This window comes from Etheostoma cragini, chromosome 23 (assembly GCF_013103735.1).
Source record: "Etheostoma cragini isolate CJK2018 chromosome 23, CSU_Ecrag_1.0, whole genome shotgun sequence".
NCBI lineage: Eukaryota > Metazoa > Chordata > Actinopteri > Perciformes > Percidae > Etheostoma > Etheostoma cragini.
This window is the reverse complement of record NC_048429.1, coordinates 5,370,692-5,395,267: the sequence shown is the minus strand read 5'-3', so window position 1 is coordinate 5,395,267 and position 24,576 is coordinate 5,370,692. Positions and strand designations below refer to the sequence as shown.

The 24,576-nt window shown below is 40.9% G+C and overlaps 1 protein-coding gene across 1 annotated transcript in view; it reads left to right on the top strand.

The window, feature by feature from the left end:
- Nucleotides 1-14,395: 14,395 nt before the first annotated feature.
- Nucleotides 14,396-24,576, top strand: part of sema3c (sema domain, immunoglobulin domain (Ig), short basic domain, secreted, (semaphorin) 3C) — a 37,906-nt gene continuing 27,725 nt past the window's right edge. Inside the window, exons 1-2 of the mRNA XM_034863779.1 lie at nucleotides 14,396-14,633; nucleotides 19,318-19,485. Of these exons, the coding sequence (XP_034719670.1) occupies nucleotides 19,356-19,485 (130 nt within the window). The 5' untranslated portion in view covers nucleotides 14,396-14,633; nucleotides 19,318-19,355. The remainder of the gene's footprint in view (nucleotides 14,634-19,317; nucleotides 19,486-24,576) is intronic.

The following is a 24,576-nucleotide window of genomic DNA, read 5'->3' as shown; positions in this document are numbered from 1 at the left end:
TATGGCCCTTCTCTGCTGCCCTCCTCCCCATTTATTTAAAGTTTGAGCAACTCCGTGGGGGGTTGACGGGGCATTTCTTTTGATCTGTAGACATGCACTGGGTTTGATTATTGATCCGGAGCTGGAGTTGTCCCTGTTTGAATGTTAGACGTCTGTCGGGGGTCACCCACCCTGCAGAAGTAATCAAGAAAATGGGGAGTGACAGGTCGCAGACCTCATTGTAATTGAATTGTTGAGTGGAAGACAGGACAAAAAACATCTGAAAGTAAAATAGAGAATGGGAGGGGTTGCCTCTCAAACTGAGAACATTCCATACTTTGGTTGTTTGTCTTCTATTGACAAGCAACGTTTGGTTCTGAAATATAAAAAAAAAACTGATAGTTAATAGATGAGGGGTGTAATGGTGTGTTTATTCATTCCAAATTTTTGAATAACCCCCAAGCTCCAAATGATACCTTCATGTTGCCTCTTGTTCACATGTGTTTATAATCCTCATGATTACCTGATTATTGTAGTGAGCCTCTTCCTTGTGACTGAGCAGGTCTAACCTTGGACAAACAGCAACCTCCATATGACTTAAGTCATAGCTATAATACAATCTTCTCTCTGTGCAATTCCAGTTTCAAGTTGAGAAGGTATTACACTCAGCAGCGTGAGTGATTCAAATGAGAAATGAGAAAGAAAGTGGAAAATTTGATTCCCCTCAGCGGCTAAAAATGCAGCATTGCCTTAAGACTGCAGTACCACTCTGGCAGAGGAAACAACTGAAACTCAAAAGGATGCTGGAGTACCAGAAAATACTTTTCTTATCTAATCGGATTGAGAGGAAAAACAGTTGGACATGTTTTAGCTTTTCCTTATGTACTTACACTTACACTTGTATTTAAAAGCACTGTCTAGTTTTAGAGCAAGCAAAGCAGTAATGATAAATAAAGGTGGCAGTTATACAGATGACACCCTCTTACCACAAATCCTGAGCATATTGATTAACCTGTCTGAGCCTCAATCAGTGTGTAACTCAGGGTTTGACTGGCCTGTCTTTAGGGGCTCCCAGATTGAAATGTAAGCACAAATAAATAATGAGTACTAAAGCAATGTGCCATGTTAATAAAGCATCTCAGCCACCTGCATTACATTTTTGTTGCTTTGTTAAAATTGGTCCAGCCTCATTGGAAAAGAAGGAATTGAGTTAATGTTCAGATGAGACCAAGATAAATTAAAGCTGCATTGATTGCTCTAAAGGACAAGTCTCCACTTCACCTGCATCATTGCATGGACTGTCAATCATGATCACAACCACGCCCCTTTCCAAGGTTATACAACCCCGCCCTTTAGGCATGTGACTCTATTTTCCTTCACAACCAAACTACACCAGGAAGAACAAAAGGAGGATTGCTGTGAGTTTAATTGACTTTTTCGCCTGTACAACACTTACATTTCGGTCACATTGAATCTTTGCCTGAAAGTTTGATATGTTGTTTTTTAATGCAAAGTTGGAGTTCAGAACTGTTAAGTAAAGAGAAAATGAAGTGCAGATTGTGTATGCATTCTAGATGTCAATCTAGATGAATTTAACCTAATTTGTCAATGATTGTTCAATGCTATTCAGATCTGTGACATTTTCTTTAGATCTGTTTGTTAAGACAAAATCATCCATCATCCACCTTTCACCAACCCACAACCAAGTGTCAACCATTTCCCCGCATTGACAATAAGGCACCACTGGATTCTGTGTATATATGTATACATATATGTGTATATATGTATATATGCACACCATATCACATGTTCAGTATTGTATTGTGATACTGTCAGCAAACAATGGCCTATTTACACATTTAAAACCAAGGATGGATGGCCTATATTTACGGTCTATGCTGCCATAAAGCACTGTACTCTAGCAATCAGCCTGCATTGTAACCGTCTGGGTCCTATACCGCACACACCAGCAGAGTTTGCAAAAGTACTCACTCAAGTAGAAGTACATATACTCGAGTAAAATACTCTGGTAAAAGTAGAAGTACTGATTTAAGTTATTTACTCAAGTAAAAGTAACAAAGTACAAACTTACAGTACTTAAACTATAAAAGTAAAAGTAGCCTTGCAAATGACAAACATTTTTTATGCAAGGCAACCTGGACTACACAAATGTTACTAGAAATTTCAGTGGAAGTGGAAAAAAGGCTTTTTATAAGACATTGCCTACGTTTCAAATGGATGTCTGCCAATAGGCCCAAAACTTCACATGTGATGATTGTTGTGACAGAGACTGGGACTCCAGGTTAATAAGATTCTGACTGAGAAGCAACATTTGAATTCAATTGGGATTCTGCAAATCTCTAATTCTCTCTTTTAATCTTCCCCTTAACATTTAAAGGAATCTACATATTCTGTATGTGTGTGTTCTAAAATATGGCTTCTGGAAAACAATAAATTATAAAACATGACTTACTACATAAACACTTGTTAAGAAGTTCCCCATGCTTTTAGAGTTACGCATGACATTCACCAGGAGTCATATTGATGCCTACTCTCTCCAACATCTCAACAAGGATGATTGGTAATATCTTGCTGCTTGTCTGAAAATTCTCTGGGATCTCTGTTTTCTTCATTTTCAATCATGGTGTGTCAGATGCAACTTTAATCCCATCAGATTGAATTTGATATTGATGGTAACTGAAATTATTTAAAACTAAAGTAACGAGCCGATTTTGTATAATGTAAGAAGTAGAAAGTACCAATCTTTGTGTTAAAATGCAAGAAGTAAAAAGCTGGCACAAAAATAAATAGTAAAGTAAAAATATCTGAAAAATCTACTTGAGTACAGTAACAAAGCATTTGTACTTTCCGCTAATGCATTCCTTGCAGTGTATATGAAAGCTCACTGTTAAAAACATCATTCATCAAAATGAGTAACGACGGGACCAATCGAGGCTCTTTACAATGAAGTAAAGCTAATCGAATTCCAGTATGCCAATGACAAAATGCTTTTAGACGTTGATTTGTCTTGTGATTTGTCATGCTTGTCAGTTGACCCCTGACCTCAGGAAGCACATAAAACAGCAGGAAGTTTACACAAGCTCCAATTTATAAGTGATGGGTGACACAGGGCCAATATACCCACCCTGCTGCTGCCATCCAGGCACTCTAATCTGATAAATGATCCTTTTTTTCACATGAATTTATACTTTATGGGGATGCAAGTCTTGTAGGCTGAGTCTATTGAAATCAGTCATAAGGTCATTAACAAAGTCATGAGGAAACATGATGTTGTTAATCTTGTGAATCCATAAAAAAAAATGTCTTCAAAGGGAAAACACACAAACGGTTGTTAGAGGCATTTTTGAAAAGTTGCATTGTGGAGGTACATGAATAGTGTTTGCTTGCATACTGACCTAAGCAAAACCATAACGTTATAATGAAATTTAAAACAAGCTAACATTTTTCTAAAAGATTTAGTGGAGCCTCATTGTGTTTCAGATGTAAAAGCAGTCGCATGAAATCAGCTTTGATGCGGTAATGACACAGATAACATTGTTAACTTTAACACCTGTTGTGTGGGACCTTAAGTATGAGAGTCAAACCCAAGTCACACTTATTTTGCACATACAATGACTTCAGTCTTGACTCAAACTCAAGATGCAGGACTCGTGAACAATCTTTATTTTCAGTAAATGTCTATTGAGCTGGCCGTAATCTACAACCTACCTACGACGTAATACATTAATGGTTTCTGCTACGTGGGGCTACACATGAGAGAGGACAACAAACATGTTGAGGCCCAAACAAAAAAAAGTGTTGTATGCAAATTACGTGGACTCTAGCTTAGAGAGTTAAGACTTGGACTCTAGTTCAGAGACTTTTGAGTATCCCTGCTTAATGTCTTAAAAAACAATTTTTTTCTTCTGAGCTGGAGGTAAATACCAGTAGTTGCTGAATTGTTTCTACCATTTTACTGTGAACAATTGTTGATATTCCTGGTGGAAGGACAAGAATGCAGGGTTGACTTTTTTAGGAGATTATTCAGGAAGTCTAAAGATCTGTGTAGTGTTCAATAAATAAAAAAAGGGGCTGTGCACCAGGAGTTACAAGGCCAGGACACATTGAAACTCTGACCTACAAGCTGACTCATAATTTGAACCTTTTCTTGTACAATGTGCTTCCTTCCACAGGTGAATGGCTTTGGTGGGTGTCTGGGGGCTGGTTTGTGGAAGGGAATGGCGGGTGAAGGTGAATTGAAGAAAGCAATCAGCTCCTCTGGGACTAGATAATTTGAGGTTGGTACATGGGAACTGAAAGTTCACGGTTCATGGTGCAGTGGTTGCTGGGATTGCAGCTCTGTAGGAAAGTCTTAGGCGTGTCAAAGGGTTTGCAGTCACCTTCCAGTCCAAACACATGGGAACTGACATCATGCATCTGTGTCTAATACCAGGGTCGGGTAAGGGATACGACTTGACCCTTGGCCTTTGGTGAAATTTAGCCATTCGACATGCGTCGCTGAATCAGGGGCGGCAGCTCCTGGCACATCTGTTCATAATACAGGTAACGTGTGGGGGCTGCGGCTTCTGTGAATCCGAACAATCTGCTGATACATAGAAATTGATGGCAGTTGAGCCATGTGCTTCGAGAGAGACCCTGGTTCTAAGCCCAATGAGGTTGTATATTCTTCGAGTTTCTGAGGCAAAGCTCTGATTTTTACAAAAATTCCAAAAGAATCTCTAAGAGATGAACCAAGAGGTAGTAAACAGCAACACTACAGGGGTTTATTTTTGCCCGTTGATGCATAGTTGTATTCATCCATCATTACACTTAAACAATGCCATGATTGTTGCAAAGTTTCCCATTTAGCCGTGCGCTGGTGTTTAAAATGATTGAAAAGGAACCTTTAGGAGACTTCAGGTGTTTACATTGTCTGAGATGGATGACGTTAGCTCCCTTTAGCTTAAACACTCTGTAGACATGTCACTTTTTGTTTGGCTATCTCTTATGCAAGACTTCCATATGCTCTCATAGTACTACCACACCAGTCTCTTTGTCAGCTGGATTACGGAATTTCATGAAATTTGGAAGGGTGTAGCATCGGCCAAGAAAGAACTCATAACATTTTGGGCACATAGTTTTTTGGTTTCGTTAACATTGCATGATAGGGCATGGCCTTGGCAGAGGTCTGTGTTCTCTGAGTGTAACTGTGTTGAGCTCAAAATTCAATTTTTGGAGAAAAAAAAAATCTCAACGTGAGATGAGTTTGTATGTGGTAGGTGTTTACCAGAACTCTGACTGAACTGTCAGTGGCCGAGTTGTATTGTGGGAAAGGTAGGCACCAGGTTTTGACAAAGAAGAAGAATGTGTGGAATAACAAAGACATCTCTGCCTCAGCTGCATTGATTTTTATACTTCTTTGAACTGCACATCTTAAGCCCAACGATGTCATAGGAGTTGAATCTAATCTGGAGTGTAATGCTAAATCGATGCAGTACTCTTTTAAGGTTACTTGATTAACTTCCCTAGTACCATTCCTGTGTTTTGTCTAGAAGGAATTACAGCGACAGCAGAAAATCTGGATCTTCTCCATTTCTCTACTCGATCCGAGAGGTCAGCCTGTGATTGACACCGGGACCGTGATTAACAGGTGACCCCTAACCTTCAATGAAGGCTCAATCCGACAATCTTGACCCTCCAGAAATGCGCTGACGTGATCTTTCTTAAAGCTAGAAATGCCCACAGAATATATATTCTGGATTGAACACAATGGCAACTATTAAGTGACCTTGTAGCTCTCAGCCGATTGAAAGGAAAGTCCCAAGGGAGAATCCCCTCTCCACCTGATTGAAATTCCTTGTGGAGGCGCTGCATGGAGATTTGAAGTGACAGCAGTGATCCACAGTGACAGTCAAATTTAAAGGAATGCAGATAAAGACTTTTATCTCTGTCTCCATCCTGTTTCTATATTCGCTTAAGTCATGTAAATAATGATAAATAGCGCTGGGGAAGAATCTGCTTGTTGCAACAGGCTTTTCCTTTACAGCATTGTCTCCAATTGATATGTAGTATCTCATCAGCATCAATCGCCAAGGGTGTTCACTGTTAAACTAACCCCTGTGGATCTTATCAAAGTTTGAGTCAATCAGCCACAGTGCAGAACTGAGAGTTTAACTCGAGGTTAAACCAACACGTTCCTGACATGTGAGAAAGGAAAATCAACTGATAAGAAAAACACTTTCTATCAGCTGATTTTGCTCCAAGTTATTTTGGAAGGTTAAACAGTAAGGTACATATTAGATTTACCCATTATCAGGTTTCCAAGCACGATCTTTTGTGTTCGCTTTCTGTTTACTCGAGTTCAAGACAGAAGGCAGGCATGTTTTGCATCCCAAACAATTTGCAGTTGTAGGGTACATGTCTGAAAAAAAGACAGTGACAATGAGGGATGGAATTCAATAAAATGCAGCAGAAGGAACAGTAACGAGATGGGACCTGGCATTGCAAGTTAATGAGCTGCAGCTGACAGGCCAAAATGGATTTGTGATGATGATGTTGAATGACAATGTAGAAAGACGGGAGAAAGTATTTTGTGCAGTGCATAATGTAACTTGTAATCTTGTGCTGCTTAGTCTTTAAGTGTGTCTTTGTCTTTTTGGCATGCTCATCATTAAAACAACTTATTTAGCTGATAGCATCTGTGTGGTGTAAAATGTGTTTGCATTGTGAATGGCAGTCTTTTATGATGAGAAGCTTGGAGGGATATGGAGAGCTAAATGAGTTCATAGATGTGGAGATAACCCCACTCCACACTTACATACATACAAAAAAGTCAATGTATAAACAATCTAGATTTTCTCAAGTTAGACTGGTTGAGTCTTGTTTTTTAACCCAGAGTGAAGACAGTAACCAGATTCATCGCAGAGCTGCTGGACCTCATTTTGCTGATTCCAAAGCTTTTTCCTGTTTTCATCTCTGTGCTCAAGAAATCCAGAAAGGCCTTAACATCCATTATAACAGCATGGAGAAAAAATGGTTTCTGTCTTCTCCTACATCAAGGAGGTCAAGTCTTCAGTCTTGACTTGATTTGACAATCTGGCGATGGCCCAGGTGTAACATCAAGACTTACAGAATAACTATTTTCTGCGCATGCACTTTCAGCTAACTTTTGGGGCTCCCCAGAAACACAGGTCAACTGCTTCCGCTTGTCTGACCAAGACATTATCCTTTAGTGAAGTGACTTCTCATTACCTCCACCGAAAAGGTTGTTTGTCAGCCGGAAAAAGAAAAAACTACTGACTCAATTTTCATGAAACTTGGTGGAAGACTGCAGCATGAATCAAGGAAGAACCCTTTTCCTTTCTGGGAAAATCTGAAAAAAGGGTCAGATCCACAACTTAGTTTTCACTTTTGTTAACATTGCCACATAGGCCTTGACAGAGATCAGCCTCTCTGAGTGCCTTTCTAGTTCTACAAGAGCCCCGAAGGCTGGCTCCAATCCCCAGTCTTTCCTTCCACAAACCATGACCTTAATAATTCCACCAAGCTAGACCAATCCACCATCCCTCAGTCCATGCTGTTCTCTTACCAGACTGCCTTAAAATGCTCTTAAGTATTTTTATTGAAACAAATGGATACGTCATTCCTTTCCAAAAACATGCTGCTTATTGCATCCTCCAAAACATATTGGTGGTTTGCAGTAGCCCTGTCAGTAAGGAGTTGGGTTGGGAACTGGAGGGTCACTGGTTCAAGTCCCACATATGGACCAAATTATGGTGAGGGACTGGTAACTGGAGAGGTGCTCCTGGGCCCTAACAAGGTGCTCTTGAGCAAGGCAGCCAACCCCTAACTGCTTGGGGCAGCTCCCTTACTCTGACATTTCTCCATTAGTGCATGTACAGGCCTGTGTGTAATAACAACAGATTGAAAACATTGTAATTTCCCCTTGTGGGATTATTGTTATAATGTGCCAGCCCCATGATCTCAATGCATACTTATGTCTTCCAAGATTACCTGGCAAGAACCAGCTTCCTCAAGTGACAATCTGGACTTCGTTGTCTCAGCTTGCCAATGGCTCTATATTCCACACTCCCAAATTTCCATTAATCCCTGTAGACAATTTTTCTTCCCAGATTTAAGTGGGGCATTGTCACTGCCCTCTTCTTAAAGATCCCCTCTGAACTCAGTCCCTTCTAAACTCTTGTCTCTGCCCTCATCTTCAAACCTGCTCTCAACTTCAGAGACTATATCAAACAGATTTTGAGCCACCTCAACGTTATCCAACACTACACTGTCATCCTCCCAAACAAGCAATTTCTCTGGCCACCAGTTGCTTCCAGCGTGGAATCCCCAACACTAGAGTCCAGCTTAGTGGCCAACAGCTCTCACAAAACTATCATTCTTACAATCTCCCCTCCCTCCAGACAGCCCATTTGTCCAGGATCTGTTTCCAGGACTCTCCTCCCACCAGCTGTCACTCATTCCGAATACGTCCACTCGGCCCAAAAATCAGAGTCTCTGAGGCCGATTGTCTCATCTTGTCGAATCCCAAAGTGATCGTTCAGACTAGGAGCCAAATATTCACATACCTAGTCTTCTCATTTCACTGTTACTAAAAAACTCTTTGCCACCCAGGCATGTTGTTGTGTTACTCATCTGAATGTTGTCCAGCTTTCTGAAAAGCAATTTTGTCAAAAATCTACTGTGTTTCATGTTTTATTTTATTCTGCCCCATGAAACCAGGGCTTAATTTTAGCAACCTATTGTATTTTACATTGACTACTCTATTCACACTCATGGATGGATCACTGAATAGGTCTACCGGGTGCAGGCCAAGTGTCAGGGGCCCCCTGGCAAAACAACTAAAAGAGATGCAAAAGAGCTACAATGGGACAAAAACAATAAAAATTAGCACAAAGAGAGGCAGAACTTTAACAAACAGACACCAAACAACAAAAAGATGCCAAACTATAGGAAAGGAGGTGGGGCCATGTTCACAACGGTTCGTGATCACGGCACATTTTTAACATTGTTTCGCATATTCTTTTTTTTATCTGACAATGTCTGGATGATGGACAACAATCCACACCCTTGGGCAAGTTGGCCACTTCATCAGGTTTGCTAAGTGTAAATGAAAATCTTCCCCAAAACCACCAGTAGGTCTATCATTTAATCCCATTTAACTTAACTTTTAACTTCATTCAACAATCCAGAGTTATCCAAAAGCACCAAATATGTCACACTTAACAAGAGCAAACGGAGGACACCTTTGTGATTTAATCATGCATTTGAATAATTTCCCTTCATGCAGGCATGTCATAGCTCCAATCAAGCATTGGAACAAACAGATGTGGACTACACATATGTCTCTGTGATACAGTCTGAAGAAAATTGGAAGCCACTTGAGGGAAAACCTAAACGTTAATTTTAAGAGACTACCTAGATGTCATCTTCTGGAAGCAATCTTGCTGATCCTTAAAGACTGATGAGCATCGTTTAAAGCATTAAAATATGTATCAGGAAATCAGAAGTATGCATTAAGAAATGATCAACACAGAACACTTCTCTGTCCTAATATAATGCTCTTGATAACAGGAAAATTGCTAAATAAACAGAAAACAACATACAGTACATCCCACATAAGGCTTGTAAAGCGGCCTCTGAAAACCACAACTTGACTGTTTAATGTGTAAGTTCATTACGTTTATTATACAGACCAATAAACTTGTGGATGGCTTTCTCTATTAAATCTGTTCAGATGTAAGTGTGGAGCTCACTGTATCACGTGCAGTACAGCAGCTACACAAGAAGCAGGAAGTGGGATAAATCACAACCAGATTCCATTAGTTCCCCTGTGGAAGGTAATGCCTCAAGTAGAGAACTTTTAATTTGATTTATTGTGCCCCTCCCACCCACTGAGGTGGACATGTGGAAGACAGCAAATGATGTGCAGTGATGGTAAAGGAGACACAGATCACTAGGATAGTGTGTCAGGAAGAACAGGGACAGATGGGCTCCTCAACGGCCATTTCAGGCAGCACTCAATGTTGTATTGGAAAGTGGCAAAAAATCATGTAGAAGTATGCTCTTCCTTTCTGCTAAAGACAATGGCACAATGCTGCAAGTTTATGAGTGTCATATCTGATAATATGTGTTGGTTTCAAATAACTCAAATTCACTTTTCCTAATTTTGGTTGACACTTTTTGTATTGAATAGTAGTCAAATCAAGACCGCATTCTCTCACCTGTCTCGAGTCTACAGAAAAGAAACATTTAAAGACTTAGGTATGCAAAGGTTCACAACAGGAATGCAGATCAATGTATGCATGTTAACATGTATGTACATGCCCACAATCTGAAAAAGTGCCTGGAATTTAATTTTCACTAAAAACGCAGACATGTTGGGGCACTTGCTGTGGACATGCATCATGTTGCTGTGGTGAGCTGGTGGTGATGGTGATTTTTTAGTTTCTTGTTTGCTTTAATTTGGATGATGCTTTCATTGACATGTGCTCCACCAGGTGCTGGCAATTTTCCTGATTGTCCAGGCAATCAGGACTGTACCAGGTGGGACTTAGGAAAGGGGGGAACAGAGGATTCATTTCTTTGTATTGGTTTTACATCCAGCCCAGAGAGTCCAACGCTTGCCTGAATGTAAGGTGAAGAGTTACTATACATTACTGGTTACTGTATATTTTAAATGTTAGTTTAAAATATTATATTGCTGACTGACTTGGCTGCTTTAATTGTTTTACCTGTGTTGATATGTGGTTGGTTTTGACCATAAGGGATGCAAAGCTGCTGGTTGATCATGAAGGGATTTCTATGCAAAAGAAATTGAGAAAAAGCCGGTAAAACGATGTTGACTGGTGCTAGCTAACGCCGCCATGCTAACATGCGCTAACTGCTACTGTTAGTGGAGGACGCAACAAGCAAAACAACCATGAGCCTGAATTACTTGAATAAGGACTTGGCTTACATTCTCCACAGGTTGCTCTGCATCGCATGGTATGTTAGGTTATGGAATACGGAATTTTGTGGCTAGGTTTGGCATCGCCAGCTTCATGGCTATGACTTGTTGGATAGTCAGATTATTCCCACTTTGTTACAAACTGACATGCAACCATAATGCCTAGTGTGCAGTGTATAGACAAGCTGCTTTTTACTAAATGATTTTGTAGATCATGCAACAACTAAATGTTTGTTATAGAGTTATTGAGTTATAAATGTTGTTTTTTATCATCTACACATAAAGTCAGACAAATGTAAAAAAAAAAATGCTATGTGTTAATTTTTAGGCCTACCACTGGGTCTGGAAAGTAGTAGAAGCAAAAAAGGGTTGGCTGTTAGTCAGGAACAGAGGATCGGGAGATTGCGGCCTTTTTTGCGGTTATTATGTTCAGGCGTCACTGTTGTTGGTCCCTACTCTATCTTACACCCTCAAAAACTGGGTCTAAACCTAACCGCAACAACGTGTGGGTCTGGTTGCGTTCCATTGGAACAAAAATGAGTGGACAGCGTGATAGTGTGCACTGCTGTCCTCGTATTATGGAAATGACCCTCTCACAGAGAAAGTCACTCTGATTTTTTTAGCCACAGTCACTCAACATTAGAGAGCAGTGTAGCACACAGCTTTTACAGTAATGTATGGATTCCAGCTGATCACTTCAGACACTGAGAAAGAGGTGCAGGGAGATTTCTCTCAAGCTGTTTTGACAAGGAGCGTGACTCTGGCAGAATTCCTCACCTCTTTCTGCAGCGGTGGCTAAACCTCTCGATTAATCTCTCAGAGTGAACGGTTGAAAGTGAAGGGCGGGGCTTATTCCTCTTTAGCGTTAATCAGATCTGCCCTTTGGTGCCTTTAGCAATCCCATTAGTCATTTCTCTGCCTTTTTGTTTTTCTACACTTTCACAGGCTCACAGAAGTGTCAGCCACAAGTATGCACTGGCTGCATAGATGGAATAAATGTGTAAAATCATCTCAGCGGCCTTGATGGCAAAAAATCGTAGGAAACTATGTGCAGCACAACAATTAGTTAGATGTTCAATCACGCATCAGGCAGGAAAATGACAAGCTGCTTGTCTCCTTGATATTTCAATAGTTATTATCAAGCAATTGTCAACCAGCTAATTGTGATGTCTTTTTTTGCGTTTTCCTGTTTTATATAATTCTAAAGAGGACATTGCCTTGTGCTCTGAATACTTGTGATTTTTGGCTTTTTTCTGACATTTAATAGTCTAAATAAGTAAATTGTAACAATAGATTTAAATAGATAGATTGTTGAATAAAATAATTAGTTGGAGCCTCACCATAGCTTCAAAACCCTGTGATCATTTTCCCACCAATTTTGGGAAACTATCTATCAAAAGTAGATCAGCAAAGAAACATGCAAACTACAGATGAACACTTTTCTCATGAGATGTCCTGGTTGTTCAGTGTTTAAAGGAAACACATGGATTTCCTGTGTTGAGCTGATCACGTTTCTCACAGTCTTATGTGTACAGGAACGAGCAAAACCATAAAAGCAAAGTGAGCAGTGACCCATAGTAAAATACTACAGCATTGGTGATAGTGTATTAGTGCATTAGCATGCTACAGGTGAAGCCTGCGCTTTTACCAAGTGTAAACAGCACCTGTGATATAGCTGGCATCACGGGAGGGCGTCACCTTACCTTGGCCTGCACAATTTGCGTCAGTGTGACAAATGCGTAACATCTGCCATGCTAACAAGGGACAGGTTGTGTGGGTGCATGGCCAAGAGATCGAGCGAGAGAGGAGCATTGCGTGCACAGCACCCGCCAACACCTTAATCCTTGCCTCCTGCGAATTGTGTAACAGAGATGTTGCGTGACCAGACTGTTTCTTCTGGTCACAAACCATTTTTTATGAATTACTGTACGGTAAGCTATAGTTTCCTATTATCATGTCTCCTTTCAGACATTACACCCACATGGCGTTTGTCACCAGTCACGCTCTCTCTTGCTCATGACACTCATTAAGTTAATTCAGTGCTGAAGCTCTGTCGTGGGGATAGTAAACGCCTCATTTCTGTTTTGCTCTCACCCACCTCTTTCCATTCTTCTTCCTCTCAACCAATGATAAGCGTGCAATCCGCGCCGATGAAAAACCTGCAAAGGCTCTGGTGGGCTATCCTGACACTTTAATTGGAGAGGTATAAATCAGCTTCCATTGTCAGGGAGAAGGGTAATTATTTCCTCCTGTCTCAGCCACCAGCAATTCCCTTCTTTCCTCCCCCATTTCACTTTCTCTGCGTGTCAGACGCTTTCGTCAGAGACCTGGCTGATTTACTCCTTTTCCTTTCTTTCCTGAGTGGTGATTTCAGCAATACACTCTAATTCTACCTCAAAGCCAACGTGTAGAATCCTTTAAATCCTGGCTCATACCAGCAGTAAAGTGACAGCCCAAATGCATCCATTCATGAAAATGCAAACGGAGCATAGATTCTCTCTCTGGAGCTCAGTATGGAAATAGTTAAATCTAATACATGTTGCTAGTGGCTAATGCACCCAAGTCTTTCCTGACTCATGACTCCGCTGGTTTTTGGCTTGTGTTGCGACGAGTCTGTCCTGGGATAAGTGTTAGTGTTGATGCAGAATTTGGCATGGCTGGGACCTTCAACATGCCATTTTAAGGTCCCTGTGCTGAGCAAGCTTTTCCCCAATGATTGCGTTAACTCTACGCTTACAAGCTAACTTTTTTTGTTTGTTTTTTCCCTCCTGGTTTGAAATGGAGCGTGCTTCTCTTACCAGAAGCATCCTCAACTTTTTTTTTTTTTTTTTTATGGCTGACCACATTGGATACAAAATGTCCTATGTTATTACTTTACTTCACCATCTATTATGATGATGAAATCAAGGTTACTCAAAGGAGGATATTTAATATACTGAATGGGGAAGGCAGTTTAGGAAAGAATGCGTCAGCAAAGGAAAAAGGAATAAGTCAACTGTTTTCAGCATCGTTACCATGTCACTACTTTGGTCCAGACTGAACTAATGGATAGATTTGTTAAGCACTTTGGTCAACTATGTTTTTTTAAACATTGCTATACAACTGAACTTATTATTGTGGATATGTTTATACTTAATATGCAGATGACAATGGAAAATGTAAAAATTTTCACAGTAATTTAGGGCAAATGTTATCTTTTTGTAAAGGATATTTGATCATCCACAGATGAAAAACAGCTTTTGTCCTGAATGTGTCTGACCTTTTCCAGCTTTAGCCTCTCCACGTGAGGGACACTCCCCTGACCCCCCCCCCCCTCCACCCCCCCTCCATTTCTGTGATGTGTTGAGCTGTACATGTTAAAGTTTGCTGTCTAGTTAACAGAAGGAGGGAAGGGGAAAGGGAGGGGTGAGGAGGAGGGGGAGGGGGACTTCAGTGGAGAGAGTGTAATAGGACACCAGCCCTCTCTATCTTTTCGCTCTCCTCCCTCTCTCCTCTCCTCTCTTCTGTGCTCTCTTAGTCAAGCCTGCTCTGTGAGCACTTAGATGGAATAGCAGCATTTTTCCTCTTTGGTGTCACTGGTGGAAACTGAAAACCGGGTGTTGTAAAGGGGATAAATAACATCCAAATCTGGTTTGGTAACTGGCTTGTGGCAAGTGGGACCAGCTCTGGAGGAAGCTCCTCAAAGGTGAGTTCCGGGACCAGGGATTGATCTGGATCCTGTCTCTGTGGGTAGAGGGTCTACCTGCTGTACTGCACCGTACTGTAGTGGAGGAGATCACACAATGGATGCAGAGAGGAGGTGGGCAGAAGGCTAACAGGTGCAGAGTCCCACCAGTGAGAATAGCTGGAAGTAAACTCAATCTGATTGTTGTAGAGTCTGTCAAACAAATTTAACTTGCGGCTCTTTCTAAATCTTGTGTTATATTACATCAGACTACTATGACATGCTGTATTTCCCTCACATGCTTTGGGCGTGCTGTCTATTTTAGATCCAGTATACATTTCCAGAATATGAGTAACGACTTTTTTGCAGTTGCTTTATTACCCTGAAGCTAATAAATTAAAAGCATTGATTAGCATTTACAAGTGGTTACTTGGTTAGGTTAGTATTTTTGAATAACTTTATTACACGAGAAAATGTTTCTCTACTACTGTAAAAAAGCTGTTATTTGGCAATGTTAAGATTGTCTCGAGTCACAGGGTCTAACTGCTGCGATCACAAGATTCACATTTTATTTATTCAGTAGGTGTAAGGTTTAAATACTCGAAATACCCACATTTTGCTGTTCATAGGTGCGCCTGCTAGGTGTGTGTGTGTGTGTGTGTGTGTGTGTGTGTGTGTGTGTGTGTGTGTGTGTGTGTGTGTGTGTGTGTGTGTGTGTGTGTGTGTGTGTGTGTGTGTGTGTGTGTGTGTGTGTGTGTGTGTGTGTGTGTGTGTGTGTGTGTGTGTGTGTGTGTGTGTGTGTGTGTGTGTGTGTGTGTGTGTGTGTGTGTGTGTGTGTGTGTGTGTGTAACAGAGCCACTGACAACTGAATGAGAGGGTGTGGTATGAACACACACCGTCCTGTTAGAGCCAGGACCGCCGGAGTAATTTGCAAGTTTACCATTTCAGTTCTTGTGCTCCAGCCAAGGAAGAATAAAACACTATTAAATCTATGAAATGGAAATCCAGATGGGAGGATTTTTAGCCTTAATTTCTATTAGTCAAATAGTGTTCATGTGTTTAAAGCATTAACGGCACCAGAAGCGATCCAAACAATAACAGACCCAGTTTGGAAGATGGAAGGAAGACAAGACTATTTGCTTGTACAGCTATGCAGTTTTCTGCTTTCATCAATATTGTTTCTTGAGTCGCAGTGCCTCTGAAATAGCGAGATGGAAAATTCATTAGGCTGTTTGCCAAGGAATGCACAATAAATACAATTATCATTACACCCCACTGGAAATATAACTCTCCACTCACTCAGGCTGACCTCCTTTTGTGGAGGCATTTAATTGCAGTTGCAGAGATTCCTGGCCGACTCTCAGCACTGGAATTTCTGGACGTTGAAGAGCTCAACATAATTAATTGAGGTATTTATTTTTGTTCATGGCAACAAACATTAATGCACCTTTTATTGGGAGCCCCATTAATCCAGTTGAGATTTAACGTCATGCCACAAGTGCAAGCGTGGCTGGTAGTGAGCTCATCCACGTGTCAGCGTAGTGATCATCAAAGAAAGAATGGAAGGAAGTGTCCAGGCCTGACCTGGTGGGATGTTATAGGATGCTCAGAAGGAGACTAACTCCCTTGACGATGAGTCAAGCAGCTGTGAGTCCATTTTCCCCGCTAGAGCCTGTTAGGAGTAAGTGTGGATGTTCAAGAGTTTCAAGGATTCACTTAAACGCCAAAAAAAATATTCTCACTAAGTGGTAACTCAACTCTGATGCCAGACAAGAATGCCAGTATTGAGACGATTCTGAAAACGCATCACATTCAATGACAACATTTTTAAGTCCAATGCTTTTTAAAATTCTCACTTTCTTCAAATACTGCTCATGGCAACGATGTATGGTTTAGGTTAAGGATAGACTTTGGTTATGGCAATAAACTAATGTTGTAGGGTGAAGATGAGACAATACAACTACTGGGTTAGGTAGGGGAAACAGTTAGTGAAAGCAGTGTTTAAGGTTAATTAATTAAAAGAAGTGTTAATTGGTCCGCAATGGGTCACAAACTCCGGTCTTTTGCAGGAAGGTCAGATGTGTTTCACCCCTTCCACTGAGCTTCACACACCCTGCTTTCTGCCTTGGGACATAGAGGACACAGCACTTACTGTGGTGCCATTTGACGTTCTTTATGCAATGCAGAATTATACATTATGGGCTTTAAAGGGAACCCTGCTCGGTATCTTGTTCTTTTAAGTTTTCTTGCCCACATAAATGCAAAATATATAATTTTTTTTTTTCACAAAATTGTCTTGTCTAAAAAAACGGAGAACCCCCTTACTCTGGATAATCCGCTGACATAGATGTAGATGTAAAATGTTGACTTAAATCACAAAAAGGAGGGCTTGAGACTTGACTTGGACATGGCTGCTGTTGGATGTAAAAGCAAAAACAAAAGTTTTGACCTGGTTATCTCTTGAGGGTCTTGCATGGTCATACACCTTGAAAATGCCTCAGCTATTAACATAGCTTTGTAATTTCATATTCATGGTCAGAATATTCAGAGATTTGCAAGTCCTGCAGTTTACTTTTCCTTAGAGCGGGTCAAGAGCTGGTCCTCAGCACAGGGTCAGAGCCATTGGCCTGGAGGCTAACGTTGTGGGAGACACCCGATCTGAAGCAGGCTCTGGGGGAGGGAGTGTAGATGATGCAGAAGGAGAGGGCCTGCAGCACTACAGGGGCCGGGCCGCCTGGATAAACCCCATGCTGTTTTATTTCTCTCCAGTGCAGTTTTCCATCTGTTATCCTTATGCACCTGAACTGTAGAATTCCACCTCAGCTACATATCAGTCACGCTTCACTCCCCACACACACCAATATCTCAACCTATTTGTACACTACACCCCAAACTGAAATTTTCATAGGAATTGTGCAGCTTTTCTATCTCCTGGCCATCAATTTTTCATTGCACATCTTTAAGCCATGAGAGCAGAGATACATTGTTTTCTTTTTGCATGTAAAAGGGACATTCTCTTTGTCTAGACCAATGTGTTTTGTGCACACAGTTCATGGAACAGCCAGTTTGGGTAGTCTTGGGTAGCCGTTGAGTTTTGCAAAGCAGAAGTAAGTGTCCCGCCGGCAGTGCAGTACCTGCCTCTATCAATAATTGAGCTGCTCTTGTTCTGTTATGGAAAAGGTACGAGTGAAGGCTGAGGGCAGCTCTTTTGTGCAGATTTAACTCATCCATATTTAAGAGATGTACATCTGCAAGGATATAGTAAGTGATGGGATTTATCTGACATGAGCTCTCATCCATGTCTTCATTCGGTGTAGTTTCGGTTGTGATTTACTTTACAAATTTCAGCTGTCATAATGATGATTTAACAAATAAATAACGGTCATGTGTATTCTGTGTTATCTCTGTTCTCTCTTAAAGAATTTTCCGCATAGAAACATATAGTATTGTAGTTACATTTATTATGATCGAAGACAATGTGTTATTTTGAAACTACTGCATCCCCCTAAGCACTGATTTTGGTGATTTGAAGATCAAAAGACACTGAAAAAAGGAAAGCCACTGTTTGTAGAACTGTAGAATCAATAGTTTTTAATTCTTTTAATTCAAATTTATTTTTTAAGGTGTAAAATGAATGCAGTCTGACTTTCACCCTTCACACTTTGTTGATACCGCCATTTGGTGGCACCAATTCAAATTATTTAAATTCTACACATTTAACTGGGCTACATTTGAGTAAGAAAGTTTTAAGATGTTCATAAATGTGATTATGTAATGAAGCCCACAATTAGAACAGCACTAGTCAACATTTTTACATTAACAAAGCATCAAATTTGCAATGTTTCTCACTAAACTATCGCCCTTTGCTCAGCTTTATTGCGCTTTTTAGCAGCTCAGCAGCCTGTAGCTGTAGTTAGGGACTAGCTGGTGAGCATAGTTGTGAATTTAGCTGTTAAAGAGACAGATATTTCCATCAGGGAACAGTGGGAATTTTATAGTCTACAACAGTTTTTGTGACATACAGCAAACATCTCCTCACTATCCGCGAGCTGCCTGTCCCCTGAACACATTGTAAAAAAACAAAACAAATCGGTCTCTGTAGACAGCCCAGGCTCCCCAACCACCAACAAAAACAGTCTGCGCCAACCTGCACCACCAAACATAACAGTCTTCCAGCGTTGCAGCCAATAACCGACAAGTAGGATTTGGAGGTGGGGGTTGGGGGGGTTAGTGCTCGGAAGGCAGGGAGAGGGGACAGCATGAGGAGGAGGGAGGGGCGAGCTAGCCGCTCGTTTTGTTTGAAAATAATTTGAACATTGTCAAGAAGTAACGTCACCTAACATCGCTTAGATCACCTTTAATGTACTTCCAACATGTAGCGTGACCCTTCTAAATCCTGTTTACACTTTTTTTATATCTGCTAGCTAAAAACAAACACCCACATTTTGTTTTACATAACTTTTTAAGGCAAATTTCTCTTTACACCGCTAATTCTGGTAAACATTCAGCCTTGTGTGTTCGTTTCCAGCAGCAGAAAATGCAGTTTGTAGGAAATATGAACCACCAAAGTTGGCTTTACAAACAATAGCTGAGATGGTGGAAGAGACAAAAGCCTTAAAACTTAAGATGCTGAGGATTTTCTTTTTCTTTAAATAAAGTAAAAAACTCAAAATCTTTTATGTTCTCTTTCAAACACTTCCAACAGGCAGAGTTGACTGGTCGGGGTTCCTGAGCTGTGCAGTCATGGGCAGGCCGGAGGGGTTGGCCAGGCCACCTCTGGTGCTAGATATGGCGCTCCTGGCTCTCTCTCTCCTCTTCACAGGGGTCTCCAGCCTCCCACAGCCGCTGCCAAGAGTCTTCCTCTCCTTTGAAGGTAAGAAGAAATTACAAGCTTGCAACCCCCAAAATGGATGTAAACCAACAACTTATAACGTGTTGTGTTTCTCTGCAGATGTAATAAGGTTGCATTGATGCCACATGTTTAGTGAGCTAATGCTGAACAAATGGTTGATAATCAAGGCAAGCCTGGGGCTGTTGTACACGGATTACCTAGACTCTCCAGGTCTTGTGCAACTATGCTGTTGTTACGGATCAGATTCATCTTTGATGGTGTTTCACTTGGGCCTTCACTTTACTCGGGCCTGTCACATTAGGCCTTGAAGCTCTGTTCTTGGACAATCCTTGTCCATCCATAGTCCTGCTGGGTTTCTGATATAAATAGTCAGACCTCTGCAGGAGGTGGCACTGCTTGTCAGACCTAACGTCACTGTGTCCACATTTAGACACTTATTGGCTAATGTTCTATCAAAATAAATATATAAATGATCTATTTATGTTTGAAGTTAATTTAATGGAGTAAAACTATCGTCTGACTTCTTACCTTTCTAATGGTATATAGTTTTAACTCTTTAAAAATCCGAAAAATCCGCCGTGCTTAAAGAAAGTCCCATCAATGCTGTCAAAACTGCTGGATCTTACTTCTGTTCTTTCCAATAAAATACAATGCTTCAACAACTCTGAATTATGCAATAAGAGCTCCTTAATGTCCAGTTCAGTAAAAATGGAGGAGGAAAATTCATCGCCCGAGCGTTCTTACGCCTTTCCCTCATTTCATACAATAGTTAGACATCTAAATGTCCATGTACATATAGGACAATTCATTCGTAGATTGTTAGATGGGTATAGATCAATTCTGTTAACATTTTGGTGATGATCGGAAATATAAAGTACTGCGACAAGACCAGAAAGCCCGTCAGGCTGAAAGTGTCCGGATGTGGCCAATTGAAGCGATTGGTGTCCAAACGTGGAAACGGTGACGCTACCATGAATCTGTTAGTGGTTCAAATGTAATCCCACTCCTCCATACTAAAGGCCTGTAGCCATTATTACTGCCTCTGGGTTTGATTCTGTTGTTTTATTTAATTTCTTTGACATAGATTATTTAGTGTTTTTGTTTTTTTATGTTCCCTTGAAATGAGAGTGTACTGTAGGGGTAGGCAGGTTAAGCTTTGCATGCTTGCATGAGTCAGTGTGGACGAGCTGGCCGATCACTCATGGCCCGAGCCACGAGCGGTGCAGTAACCTTTCCTCAGTGGCTGGATAGTGTGCCGGGGCTGAAGGAGACGTTTGATCACCTTTCACTACCTCTCGCTGTGGATTAGGCAGCGCAGAGCAGCTGATGCTGTCCGTCAGCAAGATTTCTGCACTCCGACAACAACAAAAAAGCCTTACAGTGTGAGGCTGAGGCAGTACTATATATTTTTTTTTTTTCTCTCTCAGACTGAATTTGCCATACATGTGCCACATCTTTTTCCAATTTTGGTCCCATATTTTTTCTTATATCTTTTACTTTCATTCCTTTTCAGTCTTTCTTCCCTTTCCATACTTTCTAGTTTCTCTGATTATTGTTTCATCCCAAATACCTGAACCGGCTGGCAGTCTGAATACGGGTTAAAAAAAAACATCACTACCACTATCTTTGGTTGTTTGACCACTCAAGTCACATTATTCCCTCACGTCTCCAGTGTTTCCAAATAGCCAGCTTAAAAGGTCAGAGGTGGCCATGCTGAAAATGAGCCAATCTCTTTAATCCTGGAGCTCTTGATTCTCTTTCAGAGCGCGGATTAGATGTGATGTGTGTTAGTTGTATTTGCCTCAGGGAGGACCATAAATGGAGAGTTCTACCTTGCAACGGACTAATTTTTTAAGAGACTCTGGACTTTATTCTTAATGAGTGCTTATCTGTATGATGAAGCAATTGTGTGTTTTGCGGTCCTATAATTAGCTTGGGATACATTTAGTGAATTTATGAGCAAGGAGGAGGATATTTTTTCAAAGTTAAGCTGTCAATTTTAGGTTTGAGTTTACATTCCAGCTTTGATTTAGCACCCATAGGCATAAAACACGAGGGAGCTTTGAGTAGATGCACCTATTGTTTTTGAGTAAGAAATCATTTTAGACAAAAAAGGTTAGGGTCATAACTTTCTCTCAGCTGCAGGGGAAAGTTGGGCAGGGGTGAGCACCAGATGTAGGGAGATTCTTAGGCCCAAGGTGGAGGCTCATTTTTCCCATAAACACTGGAATCCCTCATCGAGCAAAGAATTCAGGGAGTTTGGGTTCTATCCAAAGCAGATAGAAAGATGAATGAAGAGTTATTGAAGAAGCCTGGAACAGTGGTGTCTCTGAGGGGATGGGGAAGAAGGTGCAGGTGGTTTGGCACCTGCTGGGTGGACAAAAGGTTAGTCTGGATTTTTCTGCTCCCACACGTGAAAACCTGTTGACTATTGCAAGTTGGAACAAACCAGTGAGTGAGACATTCAGCTTGTGCATAGATCTGGATGTTTGAATATTCACCCCCTTTTCTTCCTCATGTCACTGCTGAAATCCAATCCAGGGGTAAGATAGGTTCACGGGACTCCCGGCGCAGCCTCGCGTCCTGCAGAGAAGTTGCTGTCTCTGACATTCCTCTCTCCCTCACTCTGCTTACTCTTGTGTTCCTCAGGAAAGCACAGCCAGACCACAATTAAAACCGCATAATAAACACTGAAAAATGCAGCTAACTCAAATAATAAGCCCTCAAGCGGGGTCTATCTCTTCCGTGCCTCGGATAATAAACACAGGCAGCCTGCCATGAAGCCAAAACTATTTAGGGATACTCAGTGTGATAAAAGATACAGTAATTGCTCCTCAACATTAGCTTTAAATATCTCTGGTCCTGTTTCTGGGTTAACTCAGTTGGTAGAGCAAGCGCACACATATAGACATTTACTCCTCGATGCAGTGGCCGCGGGTTGAATCCGACCTGCAGCCCTTTGCTGCATGTGTTTTCCCCCTCTCTCCGCTTTCATGTCTTCGTCGGTCCTGTGAAATTAAAGGTCTAAAATGCTCAATATTTACTTTGACATGTTTTGATGTATTTGCCATCAGATGGAGGCTGAAATGCAAACCGTAAACCGTGCAACTTTTTGATCAATGTCTGCAGCAGAGATAGTTTAGTTTTTTTTTTACAAACTGCAGAAATACTTTACTATCAACATTTGTGGGCAACTACAATCATTGGTATACAAGAATTTGTCTCATCACACCAAAATAAATTAGGGTGTGTGATCTAAAGTGATGTTTTTTTCTTTCTTTTTTTGAATGAAATCCCAGTATTTCGAAGAAGTCTGACTTGTTTTGTAATTAAAACAGCCCTTTAACCTTCTTTATAAAATATTTAATAAGTACATTTTTCAAACAATTTGAGCATTTCTGCTTTCAATTTTAGATTTTGTGAAGCAGCATCCAGAGAATGGATATTGTTTCAATTAATGTAAAACTTGTTCAGACAAAACACTAAATGAAGGAAGTTAATGTACTTTTAAACAAGCTCTTCTCTTGTGTTGCACTCACATTAATTTTATATGCTGTGAACTGTAAAAAAGAGTATTGTACAGAACAGGCTATTGGAAACGCAACACGTTTAACTTGTTGCTTACTGGTTCTGCTCTATCAGAGGTTGGCCACTGTTGCCAAAATGCCATTCTAGGAATGGTAGGATCCGAACTTCAGGCTCATTTATCCCTTCAGTTGGCAGTTGGTGCGGTGGTCTGCGTTTATGATTAGGATCATTTAACCTCATCAGCGGTCTCACCCTGTTCTGGCAAAACTCCAGTATTCAATACAGTGTATTAACTTTGTAACACATACAGTATGAATGTCAAACTATAAAAGATGTTTATTTGAAAGTTGGAGAGTCTGAGCATGCTTTCGTGTGGATAATTTAGATTTTGCACACACATTTGGCAGAGAGCCTGGCTGAGACATCGGAGAGACTGATTAAGATGATGTCTGTAGTTTAATGAGCGCTCCCTCACACTGGTATGAGCCACATGGGCGTCATTCACAGCAGGCGGGGAGATCAGGAACCAGGCATCAGGGAGCGGATACACCGGATCCCTCTGCCTCCACAGATTACTCCTTGCTTTTATCATGCCCCATTACGACCTCCCCTCACCCTCCATTATCCAAACAGAAACGATACTGCATATACACTCTATGTGGATGTCAGTCTGTTAAGGTTTTCTTGGTGGTGAGGTTTTGAAGAAGTGTGTGTCACTGTTTAAGAAAGAGTGTATGTTTGTCCATGGTGATTGGCTCGGTGTGCATTCCTCTGACGTTTTTACATTTCAGTGGCAAAACTTTCTGTTGAATCATTGTTGAAATGATGTGGTTTTCTACATCTTTGCGAGTTATGACAGGAAATCAATAAGAAATTTTGCTAAGTGGATACTTTAAATACTTGAAGCCCAAGAGAACCGTGACTATTTTATGGCTCTCATTAATCTGTGTTTCTGAATTCCTTTGAGAGAAGATCTGCCTGGGTAGTCTTAGCCTATTTAATATTAACCTCTTGTAAAGTAATGTCAGATTTAAATCCAATAGGTGTGGAAGGAAGAAAGATTTGACACTCTGCTCAGGGTCAGGGTCTTCTTTTGCCTGAGATTTAACTGCTAATGATAAATCATCTCACTTTTTACAGATATAATGCAAATGTCTTTAAACGGCCTGTTAGATGAACATCATGATCATCCAGTGATGCAGACACCAGACTTGGGTGCCAGCATGTGTCGTCTTTTGGGGACAAAAGTTCAAAATATCAAAGATCAATGCTGGCAAGCAGCTAGAAGCAGGCCACCATGTCTATGTCTGTGCCTAAAGCTCTAATTCTTAGCTAATGTAGGACAGCTTCCTGTCTCTGTTTCATATTAGACCTGTACATTAGCATATTTCCTGTGGTGAACATAATAAAGCCTGTGAAGTAAAATCAGTGATGCTCTGTAATTATAGCGAATTTCTGGCAGGGCAAAGCGTAGGCCTGTCAAAGCTGTTGGAGACATGCTTCGAATAGCTATAGGTTAGCATTCTATGTGTCTCTGAGCATGAATACTGGTGTGCGGGTGCATGTGTGTGTGTTTGCCCCCAC